This window comes from Kogia breviceps, chromosome 16, assembly GCF_026419965.1.
Source record: "Kogia breviceps isolate mKogBre1 chromosome 16, mKogBre1 haplotype 1, whole genome shotgun sequence".
Taxonomy (NCBI): domain Eukaryota; kingdom Metazoa; phylum Chordata; class Mammalia; order Artiodactyla; family Physeteridae; genus Kogia; species Kogia breviceps.
In genome coordinates, this window is record NC_081325.1 from 67566472 (window position 1) to 67580126 (window position 13655).

The window sequence follows — 13655 nt, forward strand, 5'->3', positions numbered from 1 at the left end:
CAAACCAAGTAATGCTTTAAAAAAATATATATATGTATGTATGTATATACACTAGGCCTGCAAAACCAAAATACAGCATGAGCCTCTAGAAATTTCCACCCAGTGTACGAAATCCAGCCTGTCCTCAGTTGAATCAGAAACCCCACTTGCATCTTCGTTCTGGAGTCACTTTGACTGTGTTGGCAAGCAGTTCCTAAAAGAAGAAGCAATTAAAATATTAAGCTGCCATTTTAAATTTTGTTAAAACTGTTGTGAATGTACATCACCTCCCTTTTTCATAGCTTTAACCAGTGTTCATATGGTTTTAATCAACTTTTTCCACTTAAAATACTATTCCCTATTTCAACACAGTATGGGTTTGGTGCAATTGAAGTCGTCAGTGAGTGAGTGGGCTACAGGTAGAGGCCCAGCCTTAAATTAAGAAACGTGGGGTCCCCTTCATTATCAGGTTTATTTTGAGTTTATTTGCTTCTGTCTCGATCACTCTTCTTTGCCTAGGCCCTCATTTTCATCAACCAGAATTTAAAGCTGTCCGAGCCGCATCCGCAAGAAAGGCTCTTTTTTGCTGGACCTTCTCCTTTGTAGTCTATAACCATTCCTCCTCTGATGAGCTTAATTACTCTAAGGCTGGCCTTCCTCTAGTTTCATGGGGACGAGTCTACAGTTGACTCTTGGGCAACATGGGTGTGAATGGCACAGGTCCACTTACGCTCAGATTTTTTTCAGTAGTAAATACCACAGTACCACACAATCCAAGGTTGGTGGAACCCACAGATGCGGGAAGTGTAGATACATACAGAGGGCCGACTAGAAGTTATACATGGATTTTCCACTGCTCGGAGGGTCTGCACCCCCGACCCCCGCGTTGTCCAAGGGTCAGCTGTATTGCTGCCAGTTTTACAAAGCAAACTGCAGAAGAGTCTTTCAGTGCAGTCTTTGCAATAGAGAAAGTTTCTTTGAACCCGAAAGAGGTGGACATTTCAGAATAACCTGTTGCCGGCAGCCCTCCGAGTTTCCTCTCAGCCATGTCAGCCAAGTTCATAAGAACATACGGAAGGAAAGGTACTAGCGGATGAACTTCTGCAAGAAGGAAGTGATTAAAGAACTTGAGTCTGGCGACATTTAAAGAATTTACTGGCGCTGCTTTTTCCTCGTTAGTCTAATTCCATCTGTTTCTGTTTAGTTGAATGAAATGTAATACAGGGAAATGGGGTCTCTAGTGTACACTGTGCGTACCTCTAACACCAGTTGCTAGTTGTTAAGATGAAGCCATGACGTTTAGATCAAAATAAGCATGCCACTTAAAGGAGCAGCTCTCTTTTTATTAAAAAAAAATCATAATAATGAAAAGCAAAAAATACCCATGATGGTTTGACCTAGGCATCAAAGATCAAAAGTGGCCTGGTTGCCACCTGTTTGGAATACATACTTGGAAAAGAGCTATTTCTTGTTTCCTGGGTAGCCTAGGGATTTTTAAGTATTTCCTCTATAACAGAAGTTGCAAATGCTGATTTGTGTGTCAGATATATATTTGGGAGGAGGTGAGTAGAGTCTTGTGGTGAAAAACAGGTCTTGCTTCATAAAGTTCAGAACACATCACTCTGGAAAACATAGATGAAACTTCCAGCATGAGTTTTTTTTTTTTTTTTTTCCCCCCAATCAAAGCAGTTAAACACCCTCATGGAAGCTAAGGTAGAATTAGTAAATCTCCTTTTTTAAAGCTTTAGAAATTGAAGAGACTCTGATTTGTTCAGGATCGTTTCAGTGTGGGTGCACTGACTGATGCCCACATCACAACTTAGCCTTGGAAGCAGCCTTTGGCAATCTCCTTGACCTCTGGTGTCCGGTTATAACTTCTGGTGGAAGGCAGCTCCTTGGCGTCTTCGTGTGGGTTCTAGATCAGGTTGCTCTGATATGTCTTAGGGTGGTTTGGTATCTGAAAGTAGGGAGGATTGAAAATCAACTGTTGACAGAGGGTATCTGATCTAAGTTTGTCGTTGAGAGCTGGTATGAAAGGTTAGCTTCAAGGCAGGTGCTGTTAACGCGGTCATGGAAATGGTACTGAGAATTACGTGAGCTTGCTGCTAGGGGTCAGGTGCAAGAACTTCAGAATATTGAAGAATAGAAGTTAGAAATCACTGCAAAATGCAACGTAAACCAAGAGTACTAAGGCAGGAGCAAGGACCTGTGTGTGTGGGGGGGTGTACAACAAAGCATCGGACAGTAATCAACTCTACTTTTGAGTAAGAGGTAGAGGTGTTAGTGGTACCAGGAGTTTGGAGGCAGTCCTTCTGCTTTATTATAAATTGGGGTCGTTAACTGACTCTCAAATAGGAAACAGTAGAAGGGTCATTTTGGAGCCTCTGATGGACCTGTCAGTATTCACAGATGACCTTTCCGGCTCATGAACCCGGGCCAACAATTGCTTTTTCCTGGTCCTTGCGGTTCCTTTGTAAGAAGGAAAGCATTTTTCACTCTGCCCGCAGTGATTTATAGAAAGACCAAAGATAGGCCTTCCTTAGTCAAGAACACACGCACCTGAATGGCCAGTGGATTCAGTCCCTTACCCTCACCTCCTTTCTGCCTGGAAGGTTGCTGTGAAAACCTAACTAACCCAATCTCACAAGCTTGGCCTATGTTATTAATCCAGTTCCCTTCTGTTCTCTCTGTGTGTACATTTAATATTTTATTAAAAATTTCTAATACGCGGACTTAATTTTAAAATAGACAAGGCTGGGGACTTCATTCTCATTTTTGTCATTTGTTTAATAAATTTGAGAAAACATTTTTCTGTTGTGCCGTGGTATGCACCGTGTGGTCAGCATGTACCTATCTAAGAGCAAACTTTTTGTTTTTCAGCGTTCTGTCTTTTATCCTCAAAGCATGGTGTACTTCTGTTCCCTGCATTGTTGGAGCACTGTCTGATGTCTTTTTTTTTTTTTTTTAACATGACTGAATACCAGTTTGTACTTGGAACACCTGTTGCTCCTAGAATACAGTGATCCTGCTCGCTAAACAGCACGCTTTGGCACGGAGGCGCCCTGAGCGCGGCCATGCTCGGTGGTACCGTATTTCACTAAAGGCGGGGAAATGGAAGATGAACGGAAGACTTCACTTTTCTGATTCCATCTTCTCCGGGCCCGCACTCCGTGCTGTGTGGAGGTGGGGACGGTCCTTGGAAGGGAGCAGGATCTCTGTAGGGCGGGGCAGGGCTCGTGGAAACAGAGAGCATCTGTGGCAGGAGCTTACGTGGGCGGAGCTCAGACAGCTAACCAGAGGACTGGCTTCCTCTTTTGAACGGTGACGTCTATTCCAACGGGGATAGCAAACTTTACGTAGCTTATACGCGAATTTCGCTGTGTGCACGTGTTTCTTCGTTGGGGAGTTGGGGGTAGATAGAAATGTGGAGAAGACCTCTCTAGCTCGGCCCGGGTGGTTCCTCATGGCCAGTGAGCTGTCTGTGGTTTGCTGTCTACCCAGAATGTAGGCTCGCACAGATACTGTCTGGTTCTACCTCCTCTCCACGGCCGAGAGTGCAGTATTTCACGAAAGCATGATGGATTCCACCGGGAAGGTGGCCGGTTGCTCCAGTAACGATGAGCTTGGTGATTCTTTAAGCATGGAAGGCCAAACTCATGTAACTGTGTGTGCACAGGATTAATTAGCTCTTGTTAATCTCAACTGAAGAGGCTTTTACTTGTCCTAACAGGTATCTTGCTGTAAAAACTGTCAATTGTAACTGTTCTTTCCGACTGATGGCGAAGCTCTGTCCTGAGCACAAGATGGTGTGTTTCATTGGTTTGAAGCACCGTGTCCTCCCCCACAGCCCAGACACTGCCGGCACCACCACCGTGTTCACACAAAGGAGAGCCCTCCTTTACCTCTTCCCCGTAAACAAGAACAAGCTAGTGCATTCGCTATCATTTTCCCATGAGCAGCATTTCTCTTTATTTTTCTGCAAGTTGCATTTCTGTTGCTTTTCTGAATTGCTTGATGATGAACAGTAACGTTGATGTTTAGCTGCTTGTAAAACTCTTCTTCGAGGAACTTGGTCTAAGAAGCACGTACGTTACGCACAACAACCTAAGTTATCAAGAAGAAGGCCACGCTGCTATGATTGGTAATCCTATAACCTGGTTTTTCTTGTGGAATCTTGTAACTTCAATGAAACATTGTCAGCCCCCCCCCCTTTTTTTTTCCTCACATAATTCCACTGGGGTGGGACCCAGCTTAATTGTCAGACTAGAGTGAATCCTGCGTGGTCTGAAGACTTCCCATGAACCAATACAGTACTGACCTTTTTTTTTTTTTTTTTGGTAACCGGCTTTCAAATGCAGACCATCTCCAGAGACAGTTCGTCTTCTCTTTTAGAGGGAGATTGTGGATTTAAAAAGAGCCTTTTTAAAAATAAATGCAAACCTGCATCTGTAATGTACTTCCTACATGTGCCTTTGAAGCATATTCTGGGTACATAGAGTTGCAGTCTCCTATATTTTAGAAGCAAATGGCAGGAGACAAATCACAATAGATGAGTGACATCTAGACGTTTGCCAAATACAGACCTTTGGGAGAATATTGAGGAAATCCTCATAGATACTTTTTAAATAATTGTACTTTATAGAATTTTGAAAACAGGACTTGAGAAAGCAATCAGCAGTCTCATTTGCATCTGTGTTCTCATTCTCAGATATTTTCATATTTACCAGATCTATGGATTTCTATTTTTAAAGTTGTCAGGTTTTCTGGTTCCCTCCTTAACAGGAAAAATGACACTTATCTAAGTAAAACTGAGGATTCTCAATTTATTGACTAGTTTAAAACACAGCACAGGTACAACTAAGTATTTGAAATGCCATTTTTATTACTGGAAAGACAGATTAGAAAGTTCTCTTTCCTCAGGCTCGTGTGAGTTTGTTCTGAAGCCTTTTAGGATAGTTAGAGGAGGTAGACGGGCCCTAGGCGGCTCGTATGCAGTCCCAAGCGTGGAAGGCAGGTGTGAGTTGGGCTTCTGGATCGTAAACCACGTTCCTGCTGTTTATGTGCCTCTGGTGGAGGGCTGGTCAAGAGATGCTCCAGTCTGGGTGGGGGCCGCAAGTCCAGCTTCCCCTGTGCAGCCGGAGAGAAGAATTACGAATGTATATTACGTTAAAAAGGTAGAGCCAGCTAACCCAGTTTCTGGGCTGGGTGATAAATTGAAATCCCTACATATTGCAGTGCTAATTTGAAGTTCCATAATTGTTTGTGCCATGAGAATGTGTACATTTAAAAGGATTTTTTTTAAAGCAGTTACCAGAAACGCCCCCCTCGAGAGTAGCATTAGTGAAGGCATGTTTAATCCGTGGGAATGACATAAACTCAGCCCTCTTGATACAGATTAAGGGTAGGGATGGGGACAAGGAGATCTGGGGGTGGGGAAGGGAGGAGTGTCATGAAATTATCTGGTAGAGGGGAGGGACTTGAAAGTGACTAACCAGAAATATAACTAAATGCCTAAAAACCTGCAGGGCAGTTTCTAAAAATAGGAAGAAATTCTTTTAAGAATCAAAAGCTTCCAGATTTTTAGGGCAGTAACTGATCTTTTTCTAATCTCTTCAGACTTTTTTCCACCTATTGCCTTAATATCCAGGTGGTTTCTTAGAAGATTCTCCCCGCTCCCCCCTCCCCACCAGCCCAAGTTGTTTACCCAGAGCCCCTTGCTAAAAGAAATGCCTTTGTGTCAGTGTGTCACGGAGGACGAAAATGATAAAAATTCCCAGGCATTAATAAATTCATGGAGTAGCCATGAACACCAGTCACCATTTCCCCTCGTCGTCCAGGGCTGTGCCTTCAAGGCAGGTGACAGACTGTGTGATGGGAATAAGCTATAAAAGGCTGCAGAAACCTGGCAGAGTCATTTTATCTAACATCGCCATGTTTGTTTGCTTTTTTTGTCAGAGGGACGACTTGAGTGAAAATTGGTTACATGTAGCTGTAGTAACTGTGACCTTAGACATTGACCTTTCAGACACAACTCTTCACACTTGCCCGAGGGCAGGCCCTGCGTGGTGGACACCACTTTGTACAGACCCTTGTCACACACTGGCTCCAAGTCGAGAGAGAATTTTAATTACTCACCAAGCTGCCAAATTCTACTAATTACTCTCGTCAGCAGATTCCATTGATTGTTGAATGGTAAATGAGCTACCTGTTTTTGTTTGGAACATGTCATCTATGAATTTTCAAAGCCTTGAGGAGTTTCTCTTGCAAGGGTCCGAGGAAGGAGGCCCTTCTCCATGGGTACGGCTCAGATTAGTAAATGGAACCTCAGAGTTTGGGACCTTTCCCTTCCTTAGCGTTGCTGATAGATTTCCAGAACAGGCTGCTTGGTCTTTATTGACTTATTGGTCTTACTGTTTAAATACGCTCGTTGCCTTGGCCTTCTTGGGCCCCGTCAGTAGACACAAAGCCCGTTGAAGTAGCCTCTCAGGAAATGGAAATGGGCCACCCTAACTGGGTCATCCTCCAAGGTTGTGTACTGCACGTGTAACGCTGGCGTCACACACACCTTTAGGCCACGCGAGTGAGAATGTAGCTGAACCCAGAACTGTCCCGGACTCCACATAGGGGCACGGTTGCCACCAGGTTCACTCTCGGTGTCCCGCTTTCTGGATCCTGTCTCCAGTGCGCTCCAGTGGGGTGTCTTGTAGATCGCTGTCTTCTCTGCAATGTGTCCTGCCTTCTTGGCAGGGTGGCACCTCTCCCGGAGCCCTGGTCTGTTAGCTCACCCTTCTGGCCTGCTAGGTCTACCACACTGAAGTGTCCCCGGGGAAATTCACAAGGGCAACTGTCGACCTCTGGAGGGTGGACATGGGTGTACTCGAGTGTGTTTACCCTTATTTTCTCCCTCACCATGTGGCAGTTGGTTTTTTATCTGCTGCTGGATGCCGTCCAGGTTCTAATCAGCACTGTTTCCCCGCCTGCACGCTTCCTTCAAGCTAGCCTTTTACCTGCCTTTTGTTCTTGGCTCCAACTCTTTCAATGAGGAGGCGAACGCTTTTTCTGTCCCACGTCACTGCAGATTCGAGGCCCAGCATGTTGTCACTTACACTGCCTCACCTGGTCTCGTACACAGTGTGAGAGCTGAAGGTAAGCCCCCGTGCTTTGCCAGATGATGGTGGACAAATAAAAGGTGACCCTCCAATAGCGCCTCACAAATGCATGAAATGTTTTGATCTCCAGACAGACTGCCAGAATTTCTCTTCTCTAATTCCTCTTTGCAGTGATAACATTTTTCTTTTTGTGATTCTTTTTTTTTTTTAAGAGAATAGTGTAGTACCTTGAATCAATTGCAGTTATGATTGTTGTCACTATTTCTATTTGACAAGTTCCAATTCTCTCGAAATGATTGTATTCGGTTGTGCACTAGTGTCAATAAAATTGACATTTGTGAAGCAATTTCTGGCCTTTTTCTCCGGGTTTTACTGGGTCTGGTGGTGTGTGGGGTGATTGCGTCTTTGTCTCACATCAGGACTTTGTTTTAATGATGTCTACAAAAATGCAAGGAACTTAAATGGCGGGATCATTTTTGAATGCGAACGTCTGCAATCTGACTTTACCTGACGTTTTCTAATCTTGTTCTTCAGGGATGATTGTACTGACCAACAGTCAGTGGGCAGGATGTCTGCTTTCCGTTGCTTTTTTGGGCGTGGTGGCTTTTCACCCGCATGTAGGTGACACAGCTAGCTGGTCAACCTGGGACCGGGTGGGGGCCGGTGGCGGCTTCTGCAAGGTTCATTCATACTGGGATCCAGTTCATTACCCAACTCCATCAGCTTCATTCGAGGCTGACCTGTCTTGTAATTTCCGTGTGAATATGAATGAATCCAGAGAGAAAGGACAGAGGTCCAGAAAATGGGGGGATTCCTGGAAAACCGCACTTCCCCTTTCCTTCCGAGATCCTTGATACTGTGCTGAGTAGCCGTGAGCAGGAACCTGTATATTGGAAAATGGAGAAAGCGTTCATGTCGTCTTTCCCTATGACGGTAACTGACAGGGCTGCAGGCTCCTGGAACTTTGTTTACCCTAATCCTAGTTTTTTGCAGATCTGCTTTAGAATTATAAAACTGTTAGGCAAAACACTTAGTTTAGAAGTAGATTTTGAAACATCTCATTTTATTAATAGTGTCAAAAGGTTGCGGTGTCGGTATTGGCAAAATTCTGTCGGCACAGAGTTTCATGTGCCCGTCATGTCATTTGGCTGACTCGGGTAATTATACATTTTCCTGTTATTTACTTGTGGTATCCTTCGCAGAGGAATGATTAATTACCTATCATTTTTTGACTCATAAAGGGGAATTGTGATAATGTAATGACCTCCAGCTTTGCATTTTTGAATGATCACCTTTGCTGTCATTGTGATACTAGTGTTTCTGTCCCAAACAGTGAGAGAGACATGGAGTGACATCACCAGGTATAACAAGCTCGCTTCTGTTCTTCGTAGAATGGGGAGGTGGCTGCTTTCCCTTTCTCTAGCTGTGGCCCGTTGTTCCAAGACGTAGTCTGTCCTGGGTGTCCCAAGTCCTTTAGTCTTCTATTAGAATAGCTCTATTTTCTAGTCACTTCCCACGTCTCCTTGTGATATAGACACTGTCTTTCTCGAGTAATTCTTAGACGCTAAGGCAGTAGTTAGGAGATGAAGATTCTGTTTGCAGATACACGATGCTTTTAAACTATCGTGATTATGCTCTGAGCAGAGTTCTCTACCTACCTTACCATTAATGACACAACTGTGTAACACTGAATAATAGTATCTTTAGGATTAAGGCAGCTGCAACTTAGGGAAAAAGTAGAAACTCACGAAGGGCATTCTGTGTGTGACGTATGGTAGTCAAGCTTCTAAAGGTTTGATTAGGTGAAAGTTGTAAGTGGACCCCAGGTCCCAGAAGGAATTACTTTTTTTTTTTTTTTTCCTTTTCTTTAATACTTCTCATCCCCAAACAGGCTCCCTGACCGGCAGCCCTCACCTTTCAGAGCTGTCCATCAACTCGCAGGGAGGAGCTGCGCCCACCAACACCGTCCTGTCACCCAACCTGAGCCCCGACACCAAGCAGGCCTCCCCCTTGGTCAGCCCGCTGCTGAACGACCAGGCAGGCCCTCGGACTGACGACGAGGACGACGGCCGGAGAAAGGTGTGCGGATGGCAGGCGTCCGCCTGTTGATCTTTCTCTAAAATGTCCAGTAATACACGTAACGTAAAGTTTACCCTTTGAACCATTCTTAAGCCCACCGTTCAGTGACATTAAGCGCATCACAGTGTTGTGTAACCATCATCACTATTTCCAGAACTCGGTCATCCTTTCGAACGAAGTCCACGCACGTTGAGTACTGTGTCCCCACGCCCGGCCTCTGGCAGTCACCCTCTGCCCTCTGTCTCTTTGAACTGACTCCTCCGGGCATTAACCTCATATAAGTGGAATCACACAGTGTCTGTCCCTTTGTAATTGGTTTATGTCCTTTAGCATAATTGTCCTCAAGGTTCATCCATGTTGGGAGCACATGTCAGGATTGCCTTCCTTTTTTAGGTTGACTAGTTAGGATTCCATTGTATGGAGAGACACACCACATGTTGTGTATTCATCCATCCGTCCGTCGATGGACACAGCTGGGTTGTTTCCTCCTCTTGGCTGTTTCGTCTTAACGTGCCGGGAACGTGGGTGTACAAGTATCTGTTCTCATCTCTGCTTCGTGTGTATCCCCAGAGGTGGAATCGGTTGGACTCTTGTGGGAAGCAAGATGGTTACCAACAAGGGATTTCCTTTTAACTGTTGGTTAAAGAGAAGCGAAACCAATGGCAGACCTGCTCTGGGGCCGTGCTGCCTGCCCGCCTCACCAGTGGACTCTAGCTGCTGTAACCCTCGTCCCTTTGGATCAGCACCCTTCCTGTTTCCATGAACAACGTCACTTCCATTTCCTAAAAATCAATGCCACCAGCCCACGATGCCCAGGACAAAGGCTGCTGTGCTTTCCGTTTCATTCATTTCCTTGAAGCCTGCACCACTCTATTATCCTAATTAATTAGATTTTCAGGCGCCCAGCATTGAATGAATAGCCCTCGGTGGCAGCTAACACACTCATTCGAGGCCCTTCACTGCGGGTGGTATTTACATGGAAGGAAACATTCCCAGGCAGTTTTCTCATCATAGAGATGCATTTTCTATCCTAGTTCCTCTCACATCAAAAAAGGAGAACAGATAAGAGTTTATTTAGCCTTGATACCAGTCAACCAGAGATCGTAAGTTAGCAATGTATCACTTTAGTTAGGACTTGCTTATAGCCAGGACGTGCTTAGAGACTTTCGGCTCGAATTATTATGTCTTCTTTCTTTTCATGGATTTTGCAGAGATTCCCAACTGACAAAGCATACTTCATCGCTAAGGAAGTCTCCACCACTGAGAGAACTTATCTGAAGGATCTTGAAGTCATCACTTCGGTATGTGTAGCATTTCCCCTAAAGCCTTAGATTACGTAATATATCTTGACTGATACTCAGCTTTAGGAGGCAAGCTGGATGTAATTAAATGTTGGGTTCTCTGACTCCAATTAAAAGAATTTTAGTTCTGGGTTGTAGAAATTAGGCAGTAGTAGTATGTTTAATTTGGAATATGCTCTAAAAAGCTTTTTTAACTGTGAGTTTTAAGTGCAAAGGAAGGAAGTTTCTAAAGTGGAGAAATTTAAAATTAAACGTTTTACTGTCTGCCTGCACCGATGTAGAACATTTCATGTTTTGCTTGAGGGAGGCCTCAGCGGCGAATTAGAAGCCTTGTTTTATCTTTGCCAATAAATTGAGCCATGTCGGCAAAATCTGCCCAAAAGACCGCCTTTTCTTAATCAGTCCTGTTCGGTCTCGGAAACAAATTCAAAGCATGGCAGATGACTTCATGATCCTGGATTCTGGGAAGGAACCTAGCCCAGTGGTGGTCAGTTGGAATCGCTGGGTTTCTGTGCCCCTAGGGCAGCCGTGGTGACCTGGGTAGGAGCTCAGCAATCATTGTGGGACCCACCTGGACTTCAGGTCAGCGAGATGAGTGTTGTGTGTGAAGGCAGAGGCTTCACCTCTCTGGTTCAGCCACCTTCCTGCTCAGCATTTCAACGAAGGAGCAGAGATGGAAGTTTCTCAAGGACTAAACCAGAGGGCGTGAAGTGGTATAACTCAGCGATGACCCAGTGAGCAGGCCATAATGGAAGCTTTGATTTCGGTATCTGCCCGCTTCAGAGATCTGTCCCGACTTCCACAGTCAATTGGTAACAAACTTCAGGAAGCGGTAACGAAGAGGTGGGTACTTCTTACCCCATCTAATGAAAGGAGGGAAAGCAGTAAAGCTTGAAAGCCCTTGATGCTCTTGAAATGCTACAGACGCGGCAGGAAAGCCCTTTGGCCTCCCACGCGTGGTGGGCTGCAGCGTTACCTCTGAAGAGTTGCAGACCTTCACCCTTCACCTTAAGGCCTCTAAGAGTGTCCTCTTTTTATTCCCAGTGGTTTCAGAGCACAGTAAGCAAAGAGGACTCCATGCCCGAAACCTTGAAGAGTCTCATTTTCCCGAATTTTGAACCTTTGCACAAATTTCATACAAATTTTCTCAAGGAAATTGAGCAACGACTCGCCCTGTGGTGAGTACAACCCCGTGTGACAGTTCTATCTCCCACCACCAACTCTTTCTGTTTCTCATGCTATTTTTATGTTGTTCCTTATAAGCAACACCCATGAGCAAAGATAAAGAGAGAAGCTGGCTTCAGACAAGCCAAGCTTACCGTGATTTCCTATTAAATCTACACGTGTGAGAGCTCATCCTGGATTTTTTTTTCCTTTGACTTACAGTTCTTCAAAATGCATGTTTTCTGATGATAATTAAATGAATACCACAAAATATAGTAATTTCTTCTGGAAGGATGCTGAAGGTTATAAAGGGTAGAGGCAAAAGAGGGACTCGTAGGGGTGTTGGTAACATTTTACTGGTGCTTGCTTTATCGTTGTTTAAGTATTATACGTCTCATGTAGCTTTCAGTATTATAGTTCACGGTGTTTATAAAGAAAAATTAAGAGCCCCGTACACCCCCCCCCCCCCCCCACACACACACACTTTTACCTTGAATCCCACTGCTAGGAATTTATCTTAAGGATACATTCTAATATGTGAAATGACAAGTGGCAAAGATAGCCATGGCAGAATTAAAAGATTGGAACTGACCTAAGTATCCAGGAGGAGCAGGCTGGCTAAAAATAATGTTAAGTCTGTTTATTAAATACCATATAAAAGATTGATATGTGAGTGCAAAAATTCAGGAAAAATTGTCTGTACTATAGAATGCAAAGTCTGATGTACCCTTGGCCTAAAGTGGAATCTTGTATAGAAAATTCTTTTTCTAAAAATTATTTATTTATTTGGTTGCGCCAGGCCTTAGTTGCAGCTCATGGGCTCCTTAGTTGCGGCTCGCCGGCTCCTTAGTTGGCAGCAGGCGGGCTCCTTAGTTGTGGCATGTGAACTCTTAGTTGTGGCACTAAGAGTGTGGGATGTAGTTGCCTGACCAGGGATTGAACCCAGGCCCCCACACAAGAGATGCCCCCCGCCGGCAGCACCCTGGCAGCCCAGCATCGGGGGCTTGCGCTCGCTGCTGCCGTCACTGGCAGAACAGCCGTTTCCTTGGCTCTTGTCCTCTCAAGGGAAAGAATTCAGGCGAGAGACATAGAGCAGTGTTAAGCAGCAAGAGTTTTGCTAAACAAAGCAAAAGTATGCTCCTGAGAAAGGACGAGAGCGGGCTGTCTGGAAACCAGAAGCAGTCCCACAATGGGGGCTGGGGTTGGGTTTTTTAGAGCAGTGGTCCCTCCCTGTGTCCTGCGTCGTTTGCCTGGCAAGTCGATTGACAGCTTTAGGTTATATTACTTCTCCCTTAGTGCGCAGGTGCTTACCCATAAGCACCCACGGCGGTGGGGGGGGTGGGGGGGGCGGACAAAAACTGCAATGCTAATTTATTATAATTACAGCCTAACGACCCCCACCCTGTTACTCTGAGTCACCTTTTGAGTCTTGGCGCACCTGCACCAACCTGTTCTGGCAGTTTTATCTTGCTTGGTCCTGATAAGGCTGGAAACTTAGCGGTGGTCCTTGACCACGAGAGGGAGGACCTCTGGGCACGTCCTGATCACCAGTGTCCAGATGGGGGAGGGAAAGATGATCCCCACCCGGGACGGGGCGGGGACCTGCTCGCGTCTGAGTAATTACCTAACGCCGCCACCAGAGAACTTTGGCGAGCTGTATGAAACATTGCATTCCAGGAATGACGCCATGCTCTTGGACTTATCTGTGACCATAAATCTTTAGCCCTTATCTGTGAAAGAATACCCAACGGCTTAAAAAGCACCCGCTGTCATTTATTTCCCATAGAATTTGCAGTAGAGTATCGTTCAGAGGTCTACAGTGTTATTCCTGTTTTCCATGAAGATATAACCAGGAGCATGTTAAAGACTCCAAGCTAAAGAGAGAGCAGATAGTCGGTGTGCAGCTCAGTTGACTTGACCTTCAGCAGCCTTACAACAGTGGACCCACACCAAACGGATGGCGTTTATTGGGAGTCATTGTAAAAGCCTGCCATTGAGTTCAGCTAATCAGTTCCTCAAGAGC

At 45.1% G+C, this 13655-nt stretch overlaps 1 protein-coding gene across 7 annotated transcripts in view; it reads left to right on the forward strand.

Annotated features, from left to right (window-relative positions):
• Positions 1-13655, forward strand: part of FARP1 (FERM, ARH/RhoGEF and pleckstrin domain protein 1) — a 289826-nt gene that overhangs the window by 235210 nt on the left and 40961 nt on the right. For all 7 annotated transcript variants that reach the window (XM_059042018.2, XM_067016604.1, XM_059042013.2 and 4 more), the window contains 3 exons: positions 8980-9167; positions 10379-10468; positions 11513-11646. In XM_059042018.2, coding sequence (XP_058898001.1) covers positions 8980-9167; positions 10379-10468; positions 11513-11646 — 412 coding nt within the window. The remainder of the gene's footprint in view (positions 1-8979; positions 9168-10378; positions 10469-11512; positions 11647-13655) is intronic.